At 43.5% G+C, this 23,494-nt stretch overlaps 1 protein-coding gene across 1 annotated transcript in view; it reads right to left on the bottom strand.

Annotated features, from left to right (window-relative positions):
- Positions 1–23,494, bottom strand: part of LOC126088371 (insulin gene enhancer protein isl-1) — a 327,678-nt gene that overhangs the window by 70,396 nt on the left and 233,788 nt on the right. Inside the window, exon 4 of the mRNA XM_049906509.1 lies at positions 10,049–10,341. Within this exon, the coding sequence (XP_049762466.1) occupies positions 10,049–10,341 (293 nt within the window). The remainder of the gene's footprint in view (positions 1–10,048; positions 10,342–23,494) is intronic.

The raw sequence follows: 23,494 nt of genomic DNA, 5'->3' as shown, positions 1-23,494 counted from the left end.
TCCGCCGCACACCGTTGGGTGGCTTGCGGAGTATAAATGTAGATGTATATGTCAATAGTACACCTGTGGATGCGGAGATAGGGATTGCGAAACTTTTCTTAGCCGTGCAGACGTCTAATGTTGGTGTACTGTATCAAACCTGCGGGGACTAAAGCTGTTTGAAGACGAGAGCGACGCAAGACGAGCGCGGCAACTACCCTCCGCCGCGCACCCCAACCAGCGTCGCGCACGCGGTATTCTGGCGTGGCACCTGAGCACGGCGCGGCCGTCATGTTTTATTCGCGTCCCAGGTGGCGGCGCCGTCTTCAGATGCAATATTGAGCGCGGCCCGCTACTGCTGCCGTTGCTGCCACGCCACGCCTCGCTGCAGCCCGTCTGAGCCGAGCCACCCTGAGGGTACGGCAGCGGAATTCGTGAGCACCCGGGGCACCTATAGCGCCATCTGCGCCTACACTGCGTGACGTAGTGATCGCTCCAACGTCTCACGCTGCGTTTCGGGAAAGGCGTAGCAGATCTCTGTGCATTCCAATGCGGCTGTCCAGGTCAGTCACGAAGAACTCTGATTAAGAAGAGTGGAAGATGGCGATGGAGTCTTTACTCCCTAGTAGACCACGTAACAGCGTGGCGAAGCCGACTGAGCAGCAGCCGTTTCGCATCACTCGCTGTCCACGCGGTTTCATTCCATTCGCTTGCACAGGCATGAACACGCCGATCTACATGCAGCTAACAGGGAAACATCACCGACTTGACTTCGTATTTTAAGGGGAGAAAACCAGACTTTCAAGATATCGGTCCCAGCAATCGAACCAGCGCTAAAATTTTCGTCACAGTTCTGATATTTACCAAGGAAAATCGCCAAACAGCCGTACATTTTCAGAAGTTCTTTTATTTAGACATGCAATTTCGGCATCTAAATAATGCCATCTTCAGGCTCTTATGCACTCCATGTATAGACAGATAAATCGATATTTGGGTACTGGAGCCATCACTGTCTCGATTCCCTGAATTCGTTTTTGGAGTGTTTACTTGTCAAGCAGACACTCCTAAAACGAATTCACGGAATCCAGATATTGATAGCTCCAGCATGCAAGTATCGGTGTATCTGTGTACATGGAGTGCATAGGGGCCCGAAGATGGCGTTACTGAGATGCCTAAACTGGTTGTCTACTTGAAACAACTTCTCCAAATGTACGACTGTTTGGCGATTGCTCTTGGTATATACCAGGTGATCAAAAGTCAGTATAAATTTGAAAACTTAATAAACCACGGAATAATGTAGATAGAGGGGTAAAAATTGACACACCTGCTTGGAATGACATGGGGTTTAACTACAAAAAAAAAAAAAAATCACTAAATGTCCAACAGATGGCGCTGGACAGCAAAACGTCAGTGACCGCAACCGTGACGGGTGAGAGGTACGCCGATATGTTACAGAATCGCATCATCCCCAGCCTGGCTGATAAACACCTGCTGGAACGTACGATGTTTATGCAGGATGGCGCTCCACCCCATATTATTAGACGCGTGAAAGATCTCTCGCGCGCGTCGTTTGGTGACGATCGTGTGCTCAGCCGCAACTTCCGTCATGCTTGGCCTCCCAGGTCCCCAGACCTCAGTTTGTGCGATTATTGGCTTTGGGGTTACCTGAAATCGCAAGTGTATCGTGATCGACCGACATCTCTAGGGATGCTCAAATACAACATCCGATGCCAATGTCTCACCATAACTCCGGAGATGCTTTACAATGCTGTTCACAACATTATTCCTCGACTACAGCTATTGTTGAGGAATGATGATGGAAATATTGAGCATATCCTGTAAAGAACATCATCTTTGCTTTGTCTTACTTTGTTATGCTAATTATTGCTATTCTGATCAGATGAAGCGCCATCTGTCGGACATTTTTTGAACGTTTGTATTTGTTTGGTTCTAATAAAACCCCATGTCATTTCAAGCATGTGTGTCAATTTGTACCTCTCTATCTACATTATTCCGTGATTTATTCAGTTTTCAAATTTATACTGACTTTTTGATCACCCGTACTTGACCGGCCGCTGTCCAGTATCCACCGAGGTTCAACACAGATAAATCTGATAGCACACGATTGTGACCTTCTGGGTGTACAGCTTCTGATTTTCCCGCATAGCCGATGTTTTTGTCACTCGCTGCGCCCCACTGGAGCCTCTTAATGCCCGAGCGCGAAGTACTCTACAGCGGATTGAGTAAGGCGTTTATAAAATACTGCTGTGTCATTGGTAACCTGCTTTGATAAATGCGTCAAAGTGTACGGTTTCTAAATTGTTGCTTGTGCCACTTTCTTTACTTTTGTTGTACACCAGTATAGTAATTTGGTGAGGAGCAGGCAACGATGAAGTAACCAGCTTGGAAGAGCCGAAGTACAAACAAACGAGGATCTCATTGTGAAACTAATTGACATTCATCGACAGTTGAAGGAGACATGTGGTGATGGAGTTATGGATGTGTCGAAAGTGCGTTCGTGGGTGCGACAGTTTAATGAAGGCAGAACATCGTGTGACAACAAACCGAAACAACCTCAGGCTCGCACAAGCCGGTCTGACGACATGATCGAGAAAGTGGAGAGAATTGTTTTGGGGGATCGCCGAATGACTGTTGAACTGATCGCCTCCAGAGTTGGCATTTCTGTGGGTTCTGTGCACACAATCCTGCATGACGATCTGAAAATGCGAAAAGTGTCATCCAGGTGGGTGCCACGAATGCTGACGGACGACCACACGGCTGCCCGTGTGGCATGTTGCAAAGCAATGTTGACGCGCAACGACAGCATGAATGGGACTTTCTTTTCGTCGGTTGTGACAATGGATGAGACGTGGATGCCATTTTTCAATCCAGAAACAAAGCGCCAGTCAGCTCAATGGAAGCACACAGATTCACCGCCACCAAAAAAATTTCGGGTAACCTCTAGTGCTGAAAAAATGATGGTGTCCATGTTCTGGGACAGCGAGGGCGTAATCCTTACCCATTGCGTTCCAAAGGGCACTACGGTAACAGGTGCATCCTACGAAAATGTTTTGAAGAACAAATTCCTTCCTGCACTGCAACAAAAACGTCCGGGAAGGTCTGCGCGTGTGCAGTTTCACCAAGACAACGCACCCGCACATCGAGCTAACGTTACGCAACAGTTTCTACGTGATAACAACTTTGAAGTGATTCCTCATGCTCCCTACTCACCTGACCTGGCTCCTAGTGACTTTTGGCTTTTTCCAACAATGAAAGACACTCTCCGTGGCCGCACATTCACCAGCCGTGCTGCTATTGCCTCAGCGATTTTCCAGTGGTCAAAACAGACTCCTAAAGAAGCCTTCGCCGCTGCCATGGAATCATGGCGTCAGCATTGTGAAAAATGTGTACGTCTGCAGGGCGATTATGTCGAGAAGTAACGCCAGTTTTATCAATTTCGGGTGAGTAGTTAATCAAAAAAAAAAAAAAAAAAAAAATTGGAGGCCTTAGAACTTGAATGCACCTCGTAACTGTACATCTACCTCTTTATCGCCCCATATTACCATATCATCTGCAAAAACCATCTTTTTGTCTTTTTCTTTTACTATATCTTTAACTGCCCTATTCCTTCCTTTGGTTGTGGCACTATGCACAATCATTAACCCGGCTCCAGGGAGGTGGGGTCCCCTTCCCTATTCCTCCACTGGGGTAATTCCTTTCTGACACATCCACGTCGCGGGGGTGGGCATTCTACACTTCAGTAGGCCGGAGTGATAGGATGGCTGAGTTCATGCAGGGGCCCAATCCAGTGGGGTATAACACGGAACCCATGCCCAGGGTTACGGGTGAAGACCTTAATGGCAGCAACGGCGGAGAAGAAAGACTTCGGAACGGCATAGCTGGCAGATGAGGCAACCCTCCTTTCTGGAGATTAAATAAGAAGGGAACCACTGCCTTGTGGTGGAGGAGAAACTCCAAAGGCTAAGGGAGACAACCCCAACAGAAAATCCTTTCTTGCGTTAGGCCTAGCAAGCCAGTAGGAAAGTCTTCATATATTGCTTTCAAGACAATACGAGAATATTGTTAAACAATGCTGACTGTATGTATATGTGCCAGAGATTTCCATTATGTACTCACATTACTCGTCTGTTTGTCGCGTAGAACAATATGAGTTTTCAAACAAAAACTCGTAACACCATGGGTAGAAGTGTCCACTGACCCTGCCGCCCCCCCCCCCCTTTCGCCTGCAGCACCCCCGCGAAAAGGGGGGGCTCTGGTTTTCACTCCACTGTACAGTACTTCACACTCGGGCATTAGACAACTGATGAACAAAGTAAGAGCATATGGACTATCAGACCAATTGTGCGATTGGATTGAAGAGTTCCTAGATAACAGAACACAGCATGTCATTCTCAATGGACAGAAGTCTCGCAAAGTAAGTGTGATTTCAGGTGTGCCGCCGGGGAGTGTCATAGGAACGTTGCTATTCACAATATACATAAATGACCTTGTGGATGACATCGGAAGTTCACTGAGGATTTTTGCAGATGATGCTGTGGTGTATCGATAGGTTGTAACAATGGAAAATTGTACTGAAATGGAGGAGGATCTGCAGCGAATTGACGCGTGGTGCAGGAAATGGCAATTGAATCTCGATGTAGACAAGTGTAATGTGCTGCGGATACATAGAAAGATAGATCCCTCATCATTTAGCTACAAAATAGCAGGTCAGCAACTGGAAGCAGTTAATTCCATAAATTGTCTGGGAGTACGCATTAGGAGTGATTTAAAATGGAATGATCATATAATGTTGATCGTCGGTAAAGCAGATGCCAGACTGAGATTCATTGGAAGAATCCTAAGGAAATGCAATCCGGACACAAAGGAAGTAGGTTACAGTACTCTTGTTCGCCCACTGCTTGAATACTGCTCAGCAGTGTGGGATCCGTACCAGATAGGGTTGATAGAAGAGATAGAGAAGATCCAACGGAGAGCAGCGCGCTTCGTTACAGGATCATTAAGTACTAGCGAAAGCGTTACGGAGATGATAGATGAACTCCAGTAGAAGACTCTGCAGGAGAGACGCTCAGTAGCTCGGTACGGGATTTTGTTAAAGTTACGAGAACATACTTTCACCGAAGAGTCAAGCAGTATATTGCCCCCTCCTACGTATATCTCGCGAAGAGACCATGAGGATAAAATCAGAGAGATTAGAGCCCACACAGAAGCATACCGACAATCCTTCTTTCCACGAACAATACGAGAGTGGAATAGAAGGGAGAACCGATAGATGTACTCAAGGTACCCTCCGCCACACACCGTCAGGTGGCTTGCGGAGTATGGATGTAGATGTAGACTGCTGCAGTGGAACGGAGCGAGTAATAAACAACCGGTGGGTGCGAAATTTAATTGCTGTGCATTCAAGGCCATAAAAGCCTAAAATCAGAGTTACGGCCCAAATTTTCGCGTGTGATCGAGTGATGGGACTGATGACTTGCAAGTTCCTTTTTTCCTCCTAAAAATATGAGGTCATGTTGGAGATGCTTTCTTATTAGGAAACACAGCTGTTAGCTAGGTCACATCACAGTGATACTGAGGCCGCGAGCACTGTTATTTCGCTCCCTAGACGCATCCGCCAAAACTCCGCGTGGCTGTGAAAAACGGCTGTGTCATTAGGTGAGTTAGAGTTTATCGTCTTCAGCGGCTTCCGACAAGCTGTGTAAAGTTTACTCGCACTCTCTCTTGTACACCACAGCCGAGTGAGCGCCACGTGGATCAGGACTGCACCTGCTCTATAGTTCTTGCTGTTCAGTCAATCAACAAAGTAGAAGCAATGACGAAAATACACTTTCAGGAGTAGATTTAAAATTAAAGGCAAAAAGCTACCAGTAATGACATTCACGCGTGACACTGCTAACCTCACTGAAAATGAGAAAGAGTTTCAGGATGCAAGAGCCCCCTCACACTCGTAACAGACCTCCAGTTAAGCCGATGGACCCGTAGATGGTGGTGTAAGGAGCATGCAGTATGTATGTCCACTCTTTCCCACCAGTGTTTTGCGATAATTAAGCCAGTTCGTCCCTGAACTGACTTAGTTAGCCGCTGCGTAGGAATCCTTCGGCCGGCCGGAGTGGCCGTGCGGTTCTAGGCGCTACAGTCTGCAGCCGAGCGACTACTACGGTCGCAGGTTCGAATCCTGCCTTGGGCATGGATGTGTGTGATGTCCTTAGGTTAGTTAGGTTTAATTAGTTTTAAGTTATAGGCGACTGATGACCTCAGAACTTAAGTCACATAGTGCTCAGAGCCATTTGAACCATTTTTTTTTATTTTTTTATTTATTTATTTTTTTTTTTTTGAGAAGCCGATGGAAGATGTTGCATTTACTGAATGAATGAAAGAGGCTATTATTCAAAAATCATATTGGAAAATTCTGATACCTTAAAAATTACCATCACCTTTGCATTAAGCACTTCTTACTAACAAAAATATTACTCTGCCAAGAAATTAGTTACTGAAATAGTAAAGGAGAGATAAATGTATAACTTGTGAGTGAAAACTATGTGTACATGTAATTTATATCTTCTGAGTGCAAGCTATATGAACAATCGAGCCAACTAACTCGATCCAATAAAGAAAAATACTAAAACTTTGCCTTTTTCAAATTACCTGCAAGCAAGCAATGCAGCGACAAAATTACAAGAAAATCTTCACACTTATTAGATCGCTTTTTGCAGAACCATATTTGCATAATTCAATATCCTCTCATTTGCAAGCCGGCCGAAGTGGCCGTGCGGTTAAAGGCGCTGCAGTCTGGAACCGCAAGGCCGCTACGGTCGCAGGTTCGAATCCTGCCTCGGGCATGGATGTTTGTGATGTCTTTAGGTTAGTTAGGTTTAACTAGTTCTAAGTTCTAGGGGACTAATGACCCCAGCAGTTGAGTCCCATAGTGCTCAGAGCCATTTGAACCATTTTTTTTTTCTCATTTGCATCTCTGTGCTTAGTTTGTTGTTTCCAGATCGCCCAGCAGCATGACCAACACCCGACTCTCTCTCTCTCTCTCTCTCTCTCTCTCTCTCTCTCTCTCTCTGTCTCTCTCTCTCTCTCTCTCTCATTTACTCACTCTGAGGCCGTAAGTCCCCTTGAACTTAGAACTACTTAAACCTAACTAACCTAAGGACATCACACACATCCATGCCCGAGGCAGGATTCGAACCTGCGAATGTAGCGGTCGCGCGATTCCAGATTGAAGCGCCTAGAACCGCTCAGCCACACGGGCGGCATCGGCTCCTCACGAAAATGTTGTTGCAATGCACTTCGCGGAAACAGTGGCTAAAATTAAAGCGTAATCTGCTTGGCCTAACGGCACATCTTTTCAGTGAACTTGCACAAAGCCTCGTTTTATTTATCCTGTTTGCTGCTGCGCTGCATTTTAATGCTCACTACATTCGAGTAGTATCGTGTTTCCGTCGATACAGCTAAGCCACGAAAATGTGCCAGGGCCAATTTAGTATCAGCTAGGAAACAATAAATTCATTCACAGTCAGACGTTGTTGTTGTCTTCAGTCCTGAGACTGGTTTGATGCAGCTCTCCATGCTACTCTATCCTGTGCAAGCTTCTTCATCTCCTAGTACCTACTGCAACCTACATCCTTCTGAATCTGCTGAGTGTATTCATCTCTTGGTCTCCCTCTACGATTTTTACCCTCCACGCTGCCCTCCAATACTAAACTGGTGATCCCTTGATACCTCAGAACATGTCCTACGAACCGGTCCCTTCTTCTTGTCAAGTTGTGCCACAAACTCCTCTTCTCCCCAATTCTATTCAATACCTCCTCATTAGTTATGTGATCTACCCATCTAATCTTAGGCATTTTTCTGTAGCACCACATTTCGAAAGCTTCTATTCTCTTCTTGTCCAAACTATTTATCGTCGATGTTTCACTGCCACACATGGCTACACTCCATACGAATACTTTCAGAAATGACTTCCTGACACTTAAATCTATACTCGATGTTAACTAATTTCTCTTCTTCAGAAACGCTTTCCTTGCCATTGCCAGTCTACATTTTATATCCTCTCTACTTCGACCATCATCAGTTATTTTGCTCCCCAAATAGCAAAACTCCTTTACTACTTTAAGTGTTTCATTTCCTAATCTAATTCCCTCAGCATCACCCGACTTAATTCGACTACATTCCATTATCCTCGTTTTGCTTTTGTTGATGTTCATCTTATATCCTCCATTCAAGACACTGTCCATTCCGTTCAACTGTTCTTCCAAGTCCTTTGCTGTCTCTGACAGAATTACAATGTCATCGACGAACCTCAATGTCAGACGTTACATTTCAAAATTATCAGGTTCAGTTTAGGTAAAGTTCAGTGCCAGATCTCATTACTTATGCAGACATTTTCATTGTTACAGAGCAGCGTTACTTTCGCATAAGTGTAGTTTAATGTTTAGTGTTCTACGCATACGTAAATTTAAAGGGCATTTTCACAGAGGCATTTTGGACATGTATTCTTTCAAAACGATATTTGTAATTTTATGAAGAATTTTTGTATGTTAACTTTGTGTGTAGGAACTGGAAGTCAAGAACGGTGGTGTCGCGTATTGTAACACTGTTGACTGCTCTGCGCACTACAGTATTTCACAGGACAACTGATTCTATATAGTTTTAGGTTTTCTAATTGATGTGGTAAAAGTTAATTCAAAGACGTTTATACAGCTTGATATTGATTTGCATTGCTCGAGATCACAATGCAGACACAGGCGAAGTTAAGAATATGAAATTCCTGTAATAAAATAATAGTGTGCATCCCTAAAAACTTCACCAGTTAAGGGGGGTAGGACGTCAAACGGGCCGACTTGGAGCAGGAGAGGCACCATGGGACATTTTAATGTGCACCGTCTATACTTTTACAAATAAATTCTGAAACTTTGTCAGCATGACCAGGATGGATTCAGAATTCACACTCATAGCAGTGGACGTTAGAAAACATAACGAAGTAATTTTTTTACATGTGAAATTTCATCATGTTTTTCACTTACTAATGGCAGCATTTGTTGCTATAGGTACACTGTTCTTCGTAAGTAAGAGAGATGGTTCGATGAATTTTGCACAGCATACAAACCATACTTAAAGGCGTATGAAACTCTAGAATTTTCCAAATCAATTAAAAACTGTGGTAAAAATTGAGGTAATTAACTACAAAATTTGTGTTTTTTCTGAACATGAAATTTAAAGCCGGCCGCGGTGGTCTAGCGGTTCTAGGCGCGCAGTCCGGAACCGCGCGGCTGCTACGGTCGCAGGTTCGAATCCTGCCTCGGGCATGGATGTGTGTGATGTCCTTAGGTTAGTTAGGTTTAAGTAGTTCTAAGTTCTAGGGGACTGATGACCACAGATGTTAAGTCCCATAGTGCTCAGAGCCATTGGAACCATTTTTGGAGTTTAAAATACAATAGATCATTCGTTTTTTCATAAATTAAGTAAATTCTAGAGTTTCATACATCTTTAAGTATGGTATGTATGCTGTGCAAAATTCATCGAAGAATCTCTCTAAGTTATGAAGAAACGTGTACCTATAGCAACAAATGCAGCCATTAGCAAGTGAAAAAATGATATTTCACACACAAAAAAAAATAATTTTCTTATGTCTTTGAACTTCCAGTGCAATGAGCGTGAATCCTGAATCCTTCCTGGTGATGTTGACAAAGTTTTATGAGTTTATTTGTAAAAGTATAGACACTGGAAATTAAAATGTCCTGTGATGCCTCTCCTGCTCCAAGTCGGCCCCATTTGACGTCCTACCCCCTTAAACTACCATTGGCAGCGAACCGCATAGTTGTATCTAGCATAGTTCCCTAGAACTTAATTTTGACTTACGCTCATCTTGTTTTATCGAACGAAATAGTTCCTACGCCCGAAATCTAGCAGATCGCGCACTCGATGTTCTGGTTATATATGAAAACGCACAGTACGGCAGTAATGTTTAAGCTGTGTGGAAACACACTAGTGGAAAATTGGATTTGCGTGCGTCGCTGTGGCAGCTCGCGCGTGCAGTGCTGACCTTCTCCTGCTGCATCTGCTGCTTGAGCAGCATGGCCTTCTTCTTGTCCTTGCAGCGCTTGTTCTGGAACCAGACCCGGATGACGCGCGGGCTGAGCCCCGTCATCTCGACGAGCTGCTCCTTCATGAGCGCGTCGGGCCGCGGGTTGGCGTTGTAGCAGGTGCGCAGCGTGTGCAGCTGCTTCTCGTTCAGCACGGTGCGCACGCGCGTCGGCTTCCCGTCCGACGTCGCCTTGGCGCCGGACGCCCGCCCCGACTCCCGGCCGCCCTTGTTCGAGCCCGACTCCGACGAGTCTGCAACAGCAACGCGGCGCGGCGCTGCGTCAGCAGGGGTCTGGCCGAGCAACCCAGTGGTGGAGCAGAGCCAGCAGGGAAGGCTCGGGGAGGATGGGACGAATACAGGGTCTCTACGTCAAACTTCCTTTACATCCAAATGCAATATTTAAAAAAAATAAAAACTGAGACATAAATACTTGCAGCTTGCGGTGCCATGCGAAGTACGAAGGTCGTTCAATAAGTAATGCCTCACATTATATATATATATATATATATATATATATATATATATATATATATATATATATATATATAAGCCATTAATATACATAGACAAACGTCCTTTTTGGTGCTTCACATTTGATGTTTGTTCTGTGCCCCAGTGAAGTTTCGAACCGCTCTTGCCGAGATGGCAGAGCCGTACTACAACGTGTAATGGTACTGGAATTACGCAACCATTACGGCATCTCACCTCAACCTCTCAATACCAGCAACATTCTACTGTGTTTCTGTAAAATAGTTAACATATTTCTGTGACAACATTCAGATTTGATTTCATTAATGCAGAGGTGCTTCAGTGCATCGATATGTATATTTTGCAATGATATTATTCTTATGTGTATTCTTTCTTTTGTCACTATGATCTTTGACGTACTTGTAACTCTGATTTTTGGACGCGTAAGCAGTTATTAGGGAGTCAAGTTTTGGTCGTCATGTTAAAAAGACGCAAATTGTAGCCAGTTTATGAAATGTGAACTTTAACAGTGATGAAGATGTTTTCAAGTATGTATTATATTGTGAAGTGATGTTTTGGAACGAGTTACGTGATATTGCAACAAAAGTAATAAAAAAGAAGTGTAACTTGAATTCGGAGTGCTGATTACTTTTTTACATCGCCACTGTCCTAACTTGCAAAAGTTTAATCTTCAAGAATGATTTATGAAACACACCTATAAAACTTTTGAATATCGCAGAATAACACCTAGGCCTCTTTCCATCCGAGCTTGGAATCATCACTACCTAGATTTTCGACGGTTGAGCCATGAGTTCACAACGAGACCAGCGTGGGAAACACGAAAAGATGAGTGCCTTAGTTTATCCATTATTTCAAGAAATGACTTTATTAACTGTGCTCTAATGGCACCTGCCACATAACATAACTTTGTTGTTGCCAGAAAATGCAATATTTAGCAGCGTGAGCAACACTACAATCATAATTAATTTTTGACCTTTGTTGTGGTAGGGTTGTTAGAAGCGTAGAACTGGCGTCTACATACTACTCTCGTTACAAGCAGCGCGCTATTATTGAATTCTTGCGTGCAGAAAAAGAAACTGTGGTGAACGTCCAGTGTGTGCAGTGTATGGCGATGCTGCAGTTGATGGGAGCACAGTTAGGCGATGGGTAAAGAAAGTTACAGCCTCAGGGCATGCAGCAACAGAGCTCCATGATCAGCCACGCTAGGGACATCCAGTCACAGCTATTGCTCCAGATATGCTGAATCGTGCGGATGCCATTATTCGTGCCGGCCGGCGCATCACAACTCGACAATTGGCTCTACAGTTGTTCGTCAGCATTGCAAGCGCGTCTGCCATGATCGAGACTCTCGGATATTCAAAAGAGGTGTTCACGGTGGGTTCCACGAATGCTCACAGCGTACCACAAGATTCAAAGAAAGGCTAATTCATCTTAATTGTTGGAGCCTTTCGAGACCGACAGAGAGGCCTTTCTGGTATGGATCGTTACGGGGGACGAAAGCTGGGTGCACCAATTCGCACCGGAAACAAAAAGGCAGTCCATGGAGTGGCACCATCCTCATTCACCACCAAAGGAGAAATTCAAGACAACCCCCTCTGCCAGTGTGCCGATTTTCGGCGCGATTCTGTTCCAGCCACGAGTGTTAATGTCTATGTTGGCCTCGCCAGTTATACTGGGGCGTCGGTTGGCGGCGAGTGGCCCTCTGGCGACGAGGAGAGGAGGATTAGACAGTACCGAGCGAGGAGGACAGAACGGCAGACTGTTGAGGTCCGGAGGGTCCGAACTGTTCATTAACAATTTTGGCACTCTGTGGTAATGAACTGATGGTGAAACAGAGACGCTTGGGAATTCAACGATGCTGTGGAACGATAAGCTGTGCGCTCTGCAATTGTACGGACGCAATTTACGGGGCCGATTTCGTTTGTGTGTGTTTTGCCACGGCAGATAAACAAGACAGCGTGGACCCAACCTGAACACGCTGTGCTGTAGCATGTTGGCCCACAATAAGGATGTCATGATACTGGAGAAGAAAGCAGTGGAATACGGTACGTGTATTAACCTTCAGTGACTTCTGCGGTGTTAGTTTACTTAACTGCGTGGAGATTGAGCAGTAACTGTCACTTTTCAGCAAAACTTACGATTGTGTAGAAGTGTGGCCAATGCCGGATGGGCGTCGTCATATAGTTATTACATTTCTTATTTGTGAACATAATTTTCTGTTATCAGGATTACTCACTGGACAGATTTGAAATTGTCAGTTCTGCGCTGTAGTTCAGCGGGTTATAAATACTGGAATTTGACAAATTTGGTAACTGTGAGTTTTGAAGTTTGTAAGGTACCTTTCTACCACTACGATTCTGTAAGTTTTTATTTGGAAGTGATGTTTGCTACTGTTGTTGGTTGAGAATTTATTACCCGATTAATCAAAGGAACAATTATTTAACTAGCCTTTCTATGAAGTGTTTTAAGAGTTGTTTTTCAGTGAACTATTACTACTACATTACGTAAATCGGTACTGTCGTGTAAGCAGTTATTGAAGGCACCCACCTCCATTAGCCAATCAACCATGGCCATTTGGGAACGGGCACTGATATAACGTTAGGGGACTAGCCTATTTGTTAAGTTGTGGCAATGCTAATCCTGTTGTTTTTGTTCTTGTTGAAGTGTCTAGGTGCCCCTAAATTAAATACTAATTCCGCACACCGGAAAAGTCATGGTGTCAGTCTTCTGGGATTGTGATGGCGTCATTCTCGTGGATATCATACCAAGAGGGTCAACCATCAACTCAGAGGCATACGTGAAGACTCTGAATAAACTCAAGAACCGTTTCCGAAGTGTTCGATCCGTCAAGAATCCAGAACAAATGTTGCTCCAACATGATAGTGCAAGTCCATACACATCGCCAAATTCACTCTACAATCCAGACCTGGCACACTCGGACTTCCATCTCTTTGGGCCACTTGAAGATTCTCTACTGAGAACACACACTGATGCAGTGAAAACATGGTTACGCCTACAGAACAACAGCTTTTACCAACAGGGGATACATGCTCTTCCATAACGTTGGCGTACGACCATAGAACGTGATGGAGACTACATAGGAAAATAGGACACGGACAAGACAATAAATATGTTATGAGAAGAATAAGTGGGGTATTACTTATTGAACGACCCTCGTAACTGAAGTTTTGCAAAATAATAATACCTTTACATGGGCTCTATTCATAACCTCTAAAATGTATAGACGATATTCATCTCAGCCCATGTCCACATAAGGATGTCTTGGGTGATGAGGGTTACTGCATCCACAGTTCTTCAGTAGAGATTGCCAAGGTCACATACAGGCGAGGTATACACATTGTCGTTCACAGAACTCCACAGAAATAAATTCAGAGGGGCTATGTCCGTAGATCGCAGTGGTCACTTGAATGGGAAATTGAGAAACACCACATATCCATTTTTAATAAAATTAAATTAGCTATGATTCTGTACTTTAAACATATAGGCCGATCATAATACAAAGAAACCCCATGTGGCCTGGCATTTTACGTTTTGCTATGCAGCCATAGTTTCATCTACACTGAAAAGAAACTTCACATGAACAAAAACATCTGCTTTTTCAATATTAAAAAAAAAATGGCTCTGCGCACTATGGGACTTAACATCTGAGGTCATCAGTCCCCTAGAACTTAGAACGACTTAAACCTAACCAACCTAAGGACATCACACACATCCATGCTCGAGGCAGGATTCGAACCTGCGACCGAAGCAGCAGCAGTGCGGTTCCGGACTGAAGCGCTTAGAACCGCTCGGCCACAGCGGCCGGTACTCAATATTTTAAGTTGGCGCTATTGACTATCAACTTATTGCAAAATTCCCCGTGGGCACTTTAATTTTAAATTTGGGCAACATTAAGTGGGCAGATGTTGCACATGTGAAGAGCTTGGTGTAAAAATCAAAATTCCATTTCTGAACGATGCTGCTAAAAGGACAGCAAAAGCTGCGTCAATAGTGCACAGAGTCGTGCTGATAAATTCTTGAGTAAATTGATGAGAAAATTTCAACAGATTCTACCACTGCGGGCCTTTCGTTTGATTTTATGTAGAACCTGCAGTTGCCTCTTATACTAATACAAGACATGTTTTACTTGCGTCAGCTTTCAGTAAATGTGTTTCAAGCGAACCATGCTGTGGTAATATGTTGTTTAATGCTTGTGGCACATGGAAGGTTTCAGCTCATCACCCATTACTTTCCAGTAAGAACCCACTCTTAACTTCCATGTAATAGAGATTACATTTGCTGAAAAGAAAGCGTAATTAATAATACAGTGAAGCAAAAAGATTAATTTTAAAGTGACAATACATGAAACAGAAGAGTTGCTAAACTTTAGGAAATAGTGGCAAATTTCTACCAAAAGAATGCTGTTTCCTTTGAAACTCAAGCATGGGCTACACAAAGAAATAACAAACAGCACTTTCTTGTAACACAATTCAAGCAGTTATGCTGTTCGCATGAACGCCTTGGTGTTGTTAATGTTAGGTCGTTCACGGATGGATCAGAAGAGCACACATTCCAAACTAGCTGATCCATCTGTTATTTCGTCAGGTCCTGTAAGTCAGGCTTATCACGCTCATGCGCCTATAAATGAGAAAAAAACGCATGACCTAAGACGATTTCTACCATTCCCATCAAAAGTAAATATATTCACAACTTCTACTCTGACCGGTGCAACTGGTCAACATGTGTGAAAGAATTAACCAGGTGTGGAATTAATTAAATAATTAAACAGGCATAATTTGTTTGATGTTTTTATTCAAATAGCAATAAAGTGTGAATTAAGTAATGACTGATGCCTCTTTATTACAAAATATTGAGAAACCCCATGTGTTCACTACACTAAATTTAACTTAATGTTACGAAAATGTATCAAGACTGTCTACAGTACACTGGTATTTTTACATCTACATTCATTTTAACAAAAAATAAGTAAAACTTAATTTCAGCATAGCTTTAAGACTTTTAATGTTTTTTGGATCTCCGATAACTTTAGTTTCTAGACATTTGGGGTTTCTCAGTATTCTCATTCACTTGGTTGGTCTACTACGTGTTATCCATTGTGGAAGTGTTTGCTCATGAAGTCTCAAACACGTATAATCCAGTCCGGTGGTGCAACATCTTGCTGGAAGATCACATTTAGCTGAAGGGATGGAACTGAGGGACAACAAATTGTTCAAAATCGTGTCCAGGTTACTGTTTGCTCGATGAAGAAAAATGGTCCAATTATGCCGTTTTTCATCAATGCACAACGTACATTCTACCTTTTCACTGTCTCTGACCTGTTCCCGGTAAGTGAGGGGGTTTTCCGAAAGCCGGATGCGAATTTTTATGCCCATTAACCATCCCGCATGTGTGGAAGCTAGCCGCAACAGAGAAAACGACATATCCTAGATAGTTGGGAGTTTTGCTCTATTCAGTCTAACGTCTCGGAAGCAAATTTGTGGCGAAGCTGCAAACTGATTCGCTGCAGTGCTTGCACAATTTGAAATTTGTAAGCGTACAAGTGAAGTCGTTTGTGCAGCACATCGCGAACTGTAAGGCGAGGGATGTTTAGCTCTCGTGATGTTCGGGAACTAACTTTGACGGGTTTCTTTGCAAAGTCTCTTTGATCTCGTCGACCATTTCATCAGATGCGTGTTTTCTGCCAGATCCTGTCTGTCTGTTTACACTCCCAGTTGTAAGGAACATGTCATACCAATCCTTAATCGTCTTAACATCTGGTGGCGCCCTTTGAAAGTCACATCGAAAATTTCTTTGGACGGCAGTGAGTAATGTAGTTTCCGCATACCACACCACGCACTGGGCTCTCTCTTGGGGTGTAGTCATTTCCGGCAATCACTTAGCATCTAAAACAAGACAAAAGGAATCATTTACAAACAATCTACACATATCTTTGAGTTGCTTTACATGATGCGTAAACCGCAAGTAAGTTATCTGTTTCTCTCCCCTTTTTTTCGTTTTTTTATTGCCTTTGGAAATCGGAGATATTTCACATGGAGACGCTGTATTTCTTTCAAATCGGGGTTCGCAGATGGCTAGGAATTGACGTGAGGAGATTTAAAAAACTGATGTTGCTATCGGCGTGGGCCATGCCGCAAGAGTGCAAGTGAGATGTCGTCGACAAGAGCTTGAGCACACCGAAACTCCAGACTGTCTAGGAGTCAATCTGGTCAAAGACGTTGCCTTCAAACGGCAATATCCATATACAAAGATGAAAATATGCACTAGGAACATTGTCATCTGGAAAGTGAAAAGTACGACATGGTCAATGGTGTAAATAGGGAACGGCAGCCAAGGCGTGTGCCACAGAGTCGCATTTTATCGATGGCGAAAAAACTGATTATGTAAGGATACATCTCTGCTGGACCTAAGATCACAGATGCAGTGCGGATAACTTGTTAGCTAGGGAGTGGGTAGTTTTCGGTACCTCCAGAAAAGGAGTGTAGGCAATTAGTCAGAGATATCAGCTCATGGACGGAGCTAGTAAGAGTCGAGGTGTGACCCCCTTGGCGCGAATATAGGCGTGAAGTATTTGCTCTGCGATTGTTACTGTGCAGTATGAAGCAGTACATTTTACAGCAACCGAACGGAATCGAAAACGGCAGTGGCTGACTCGAGTGAAAATGTGCATCGTGTGCTTTTGTAAGCACTCTGTGAGGTTATTAAATAGTCGTAGGGACCTTATTACGAACGCGAGATATAGACTCAGTGTTAATCATGATTTCAAGATTTCTTTTCGTCACTTATCACAGTGCATTCATTGAGTCATTTATATTGAAGAGTGAAGTAGGTAGATTCAGAGGGTACGTCCCACATAGTAACGAAGGTACGAACGCTATCACGGTGATGTGTGCACATTGGGAGCAAGTTGTCCGGTGCGATGTCGATTCCGTTCGACAGCAAACAACAGATGAAAAAGTATTACTGAAGCAATGAACAGTTTATAAAATCCCCAAACAAAAAGTTCAAATGGCTCTGAGCACTATGGGACTTATCATCTGAGGTCATCAGTCCCCTAGAACTTAGAACTACTTTAACCTAACCAACCTAAAGACATCACACACCTCCATGCCCGAGGCTGGATTCGAACCTGCGACTGTAGCGGTCGCGCGGTTCAAGACTGTAGCGCCTAGAACCGCTCGGCCACTCCGGCCGGCTCAAAGTTTTGGAAAGGTGAAGAGTATATTGTTCATTTGTTGTTTTTTCTATTACACTTTTGCATCGATGCGCAATGAAAACTGAATAGTGTTATTGTTGCAAGCAATGATACTTGAACTGTGTGTTGTTCCATGTTTTGAATTGTACCATACAAAAGTAACTAACGAAATATGTACCGCTTACTTCACTGCCAACTCATATTCATCTCAGAAAACGATTACACTGTGTTACAGTAAGAGTAAGTTGACCGATCGACTTCCTAGACCAGAATCGACAGACGTCGCAACGTAACTGCGGGTAGTCATTTGATTTTGGTTGCGAGTAATTGATAATACTTTGTGAGGTAGCCATTGTTATCTGCTGTATTATTGTTCTGTACTGCACTCTATTTTCCACCGTTTCTTTTCATTGCTGTATGTCGACTTACCCTAACTGCTGCAGTTAGTACACGTAAGTCGACTTCAGTTTCCACTACGAACAATATTTAAGCGTTTTTTTCTTTACTTTTACTCCCGTGCGTGACTTGTGCCTTCGCAAAAGCATGAAGCAAAGATCGAGGTGCCTTGCACTGTGGTGAATAGGCTGCAGCCAATGTAATAAATATGATATCGGCCAAACAGGCAGAAATTTCAGAATCCGATTCAAAGAACATTTAGACTGCTATAGGCTTGATAGATGTAACAAATCAGCAGTAGCAACTCACATTAAAGACACAGGCCATCCTTTGAAAATCGAAGACAACCTCGAAATTTTACACAAAATGGGAAAAAGTAAAAGAATGGATATCATGGAAGAAATGGAAATCTTCATACACGACACAAAGCATGGAGATAACAGTCTTAATGAAATAACCGAATTCAAAAACTCAGAATTCTTAAACAGTCTTAAGCCAGTTCTAACTCAATAGATTCAAGATATGTCAATGTAAATAGTTGACTACAAATCTGTCAGTACCAAGAATATCGATGCAAAACCTCGATAATCGACACAGACTCAAATGCTACAGTCCGCCATCTTGTGTTGTGTGTATAACATCGAGCAATTTGTGCAGTGAATTACGTTGGCAATCAAAGACAAAAAATATAATGTGCAATAGTGTAATGCCAATTAACAGCTCCGCCATTACACCAGTGATGCGAGTGAAGCAGCAAGATGATGAAATTGTGTGTGATCAACTGTCATATAAAAGCCTTTCACACTATTTTCGTAACACATAACTGATGCAAATCTATCTGCATCCTATACAGACTGTGATATACGTAGTCAACCACGAGGAAGAAAACCAGCAGAAGACATCACTGATTTCGATTTCTAGCCATAGGCTGCCCCCCCTCCTTCCCCCCAAATACCACACCAGCAGCTACAGTAAAAAACAATGGACAATGAGTTCTAGATTAATCAAGTTTAAGACTGTTTATTTTTAAGTAACATTTCTCTATATGTATATGTATGAACATTCATTTATATGTATATGTATAAACGCCTGAAGAACAGAAAATGTTCGAAACGCGTTGCATTATGTTAGATTAAGCAAAAAATAAAAAGTAACTGGTAAGAGAAACTTGAAATAAAGAATAAGTCTGCAGCTTGTTCCTCTGCACAGCTCGTCCCCTACGGCCTATCTCTGTACTGAGCAGACTTACTCCCTTCGCACCCCAGAACCCCTCTGCCAATCAGCCAACATAAAATTAACACGCTGTACACATGCTAAGCAACGATAGGCATTTAACAAAAATGTGGTTATGTTGACGTGAGGAGTGGCGCGAGAGGAGAGGAAAGTCGAACTTTTGCCCTGGGAACTAGTTACCCTACTTACATCTCTGCGTACGGCATTAAGATGCAAGTGAGAAGTGGAGAACTTTAGCCCCCGGCCAAACTACAACCCGTTCGCGTCCGCGGACACGAAGGGCGGTGCAGCGGAACTGCACGTTACCCCGATCACACTGAACGCCCAGCTAACACGGTGCCTGGTTTACGGGAATTGCGGGAGAGCGCTGCGTTCCTCAGGCGCCTGGTTATGCTGCTGATTCTAAGTCAACATTACTGGCACACTTACAAGCCGTCCTCTGCAACTCACTTCTGCGTCTGATCCTTGAATATGCCACCACAGTGTGGGAGAATGGAGCGAACTCACACATTCAGGTAAAAAGACGTTTCCAAAATCCTTTACTGCGACTGGCAAACCATTTGCCAAAGGACTTTCCCCACAGCGCAACTGCCACACCTCAATCTGTAAAACCTGCTACTATTGAAGGAGCTTACAGAACAATCGTCGACGAATACTTGAATACTGCTCGTCAGTCTGGGAACCGCACCAGACAAGATTGATACAGGAGACAGATAAGATCCAAAGAAGAGCAGCACGTTTCGTTACAGGTTCATTTAGGAAGCGCGAAACCGTCACCGGTACGCTCAGTGAACTCCAGTGGCACATGCTGCGAAAGATACGTTCTGCATCATGGTATGATCTACTGTCAAAGTTTCAAGAGTGGACGTTCATAGAAAAATAGACCAATATATTGGACCATCTACGTAAATATCGCGAAAAGACCATGAGGGCAAACTTAAGAGTAATTCGAGCCCACACAGAGGCATAGCAGCAATCTTTTATCCCGTGAACCACACGCTACTGAAACAAGCAGTGACAGTGGTACACAAGCACCCTCCACCACACATCATTAGGTGGCTTGCGCAGTAGAGATGTTGATGTAGAGAGCTTGCACGTTTCGTCGACGTCGACAAGTCATAACCATGTTTCTTTGCAGAAGATGGGACGTAGATAACACAAGCCTGCTTCTTTTATTATTTGTCAAATTATTTCTCAGAAATAGATGTTCCAGAATCAGTTTGTAATGTTGAGTCTAAAAACTTATTTCGTTTCGTCTTATAACTTTAGAATTTTTCACAAATAAAATCTCATAAGAATTAAATAACTTAAGCATAAATATTAGATCAATAATTCAGTTGAGGTCTGTGTTTTAGTCATATACAAAAAATACTACAAACAATTTTCTTAATCACACCATGAGTACTCTTCTGTATGTAATTCAAATTTTCTCATTTTTGACTTCCTCGTAGAACCTTCATCTTTCTGTTCAACATGGAACAATATTCGGCCATCACACTATCATTCTGTCTTCCCAGGTATCTCCTCTCCCATCTTCTTAATGTCCCAGTGGAAGAGTCCTCTTTGTTCGTCACTATAATGTCCCAGAGTTGAGGAAAGCGTAAAAGAAGGAAGGAAGATTAGGGTTAACGTCCCGTCGACATCGAGGTCATCAGAGAGGGAGCACCAGTTCGGAACTTTTCTAGGATGGGGAAGTACCACCGTCCCCTTTCAAAGGAACTATCCCGGCATTTATCACGAGCGATTTAGGAAAATCGCGTGAAACCTAAATTTGGATGGCTGGAAGCGGCTTTGGGCCACCGTATTCCCGAATGAGAGACCATTTCAGGGCTGTGGTCAATGGTTGAGTGTAGGAAGTGGACTTCACCCTTCTGTACACCCGAAGTTCTTATTTTCGTACATGGTTTTGACAATATTCATGTCATATGGATATCTTTTCTTCGCTAGAAAACTGAACGCAGCCCAGACATCTTTTTCTCTAACCTTCACTGTACGCAGCAGTTTGCCGACCGCGTAGAGAGCCTACTCGCTCTTTACTGACTACAATACAGCAAGGGCCTTCCTCAGTATCGACGAACCTAATAGAGGGGCAGACGCTACCAGAGAAGCATTATGCATCATGGATACGTTTACTATTGAAATTCCGAGGACTATGTTCCGCGGGGAGTAGAGTGACATTAATTCTTCCCACACATGTACCGCGAAATGATCACGACTAGAAAATTAGGTAAATTAGATGTTATAAGGGGCTTTACACCGCCAATGGTCCTTCTGTTCTAACATTCGTGAACGGAACTGTTACGAAGGGAAAAATAGTGACACCAGAAGTACAACTCCAATACACGCCGGAAGGTGGTTTGCGGAGTATTCATGTAGATGTAAGTCAGTTCAGCACTTCAGAGAAGAGCAATTACTATGCACAATCACAGTTGCAGCACGGCATTTCTAGGTATTTCTTTCAGTCCAGTGGTTTACTAGTGCTGACGTAATTTATGTAGCATGTTGGTACAGTGTTACACTTCCGACAACACTTTATTGAAATACAGCCCAAACGATCGAGTGTAGCAGCACAATGCGAACAGCGCACTTTACGTGATTTCGGTCATGTGGTAAGTGATATTATAAGGAGAAAATGAGGAAGATAGACCCGAAATCTATGACAGCGTCTTGAAATGTGTGAAACTAATAACGCGAGTAGAAAGTGTACAAGATTCCGGTAGAAATGCCACGGTCATCAGGTACTGGTAAATCCACAACTCTCGACGTCTAGTTAACAACCGAACAGATCCGCAACTTCCATCAGTGGCCTGTGAGCGCCTTTAACTGAAGCAAGGAGGTCCTTAATTTGCATAACTAAATGACTAGCGACGGAGAGCTGTAAAGCTGTGCGGTAAGACCGCAGCTGAGTGAGACTGCAATTTTTCCTGGGCCATGTCATTTCGACATATCCGTGGCAAAATCTCGCCACGTTATCTGGACCGGAGTCGCGGGGCAGGTCTCAGGCGGTGACATGCGCGTCAGCACCCGTCTGCATCTGCGCGATTAGATAGACACACAGACTGCCGGCTGCACCATCAAAGGGTCGCCGCCGTCAAAAGACGTGGTCGGGAGACACGTCTCTTCAACCCGGAGATCCTGTCGATAGAGAGTGTCAATTGCCGTAAACATGTCGCGTGCTTGCTTGTATAAGAAAACATGTGGTTTAGTTGCAAGCATATTTAACATTTTTTGATGGGTGTTACTTGTTCCCCAACCCCGCTCCCCTCACACGTAATTTTTAAATCCTCGTCCTCTAAATTGACGAATGCTAGTAAGTCGTGAGAAATTAAACTTTATGCCGAACTCTGACTCAAACCTGTATCACCTGTACTTTATGCAGCAGTTAGCTTCGAGTCCTGGATTGACATAATATGCATTACATTGCAGATTCAGGAGTTCTCAACCATTTTCGCTGATTCCATTTCAAGTCACAGCATCTTTATTAACCTAACACTCGTTGACTCCGTTTCTCCTCAGTGAAACTAAGTCAATTTAAAACTCGTGTGGATTTACGATTTTTAGGTGGGTGGAGTACTTGTTGGTGTTGTTGAAGCTACTATAAGAACTTTGTCGTTTAAGGTAAATAGAAATTGCGGGGTGCCAGTAACTCGTATAGGTGCGTGTAGGACGCTATAGGCGTAGGACACACCACACGTCATAAATAAAGCCTCAAAGAAAAGCTGCGGACGACAAATTCGCATTCAAAAGTAGAGCAAGACTGGAATGGACACGATGGAATCACCGTCTGTTTTGAACCTATCCTCTCAATGGCGTGGAGATTCACGAGGAATGGCATGCGGTTCGAGATCCAGTAAAAAAATTGTAGGCAGACTTACTCGGATAAGTACGAATAGCCAAGTCGACGAAGTGGCGTCAAAGAAAGACATACACACGGCCGTCGAGCCACACCCAATTATTTGATACATTATGTGATAAAAAGTATCCGGACACCCCCAAAAACATACGTTTTTCATATTAGATGCTTTGTGCTTCCACCTATTGCCAGGTACTCCATATCAGCGACCTCAGTAGAC

The sequence above is a fragment of the Schistocerca cancellata genome, chromosome 6, assembly GCF_023864275.1.
Source record: "Schistocerca cancellata isolate TAMUIC-IGC-003103 chromosome 6, iqSchCanc2.1, whole genome shotgun sequence".
Classification (NCBI taxonomy): Eukaryota; Metazoa; Arthropoda; class Insecta; order Orthoptera; family Acrididae; genus Schistocerca; species Schistocerca cancellata.
This window is presented reverse-complemented; position numbering and strand designations above follow the sequence as displayed.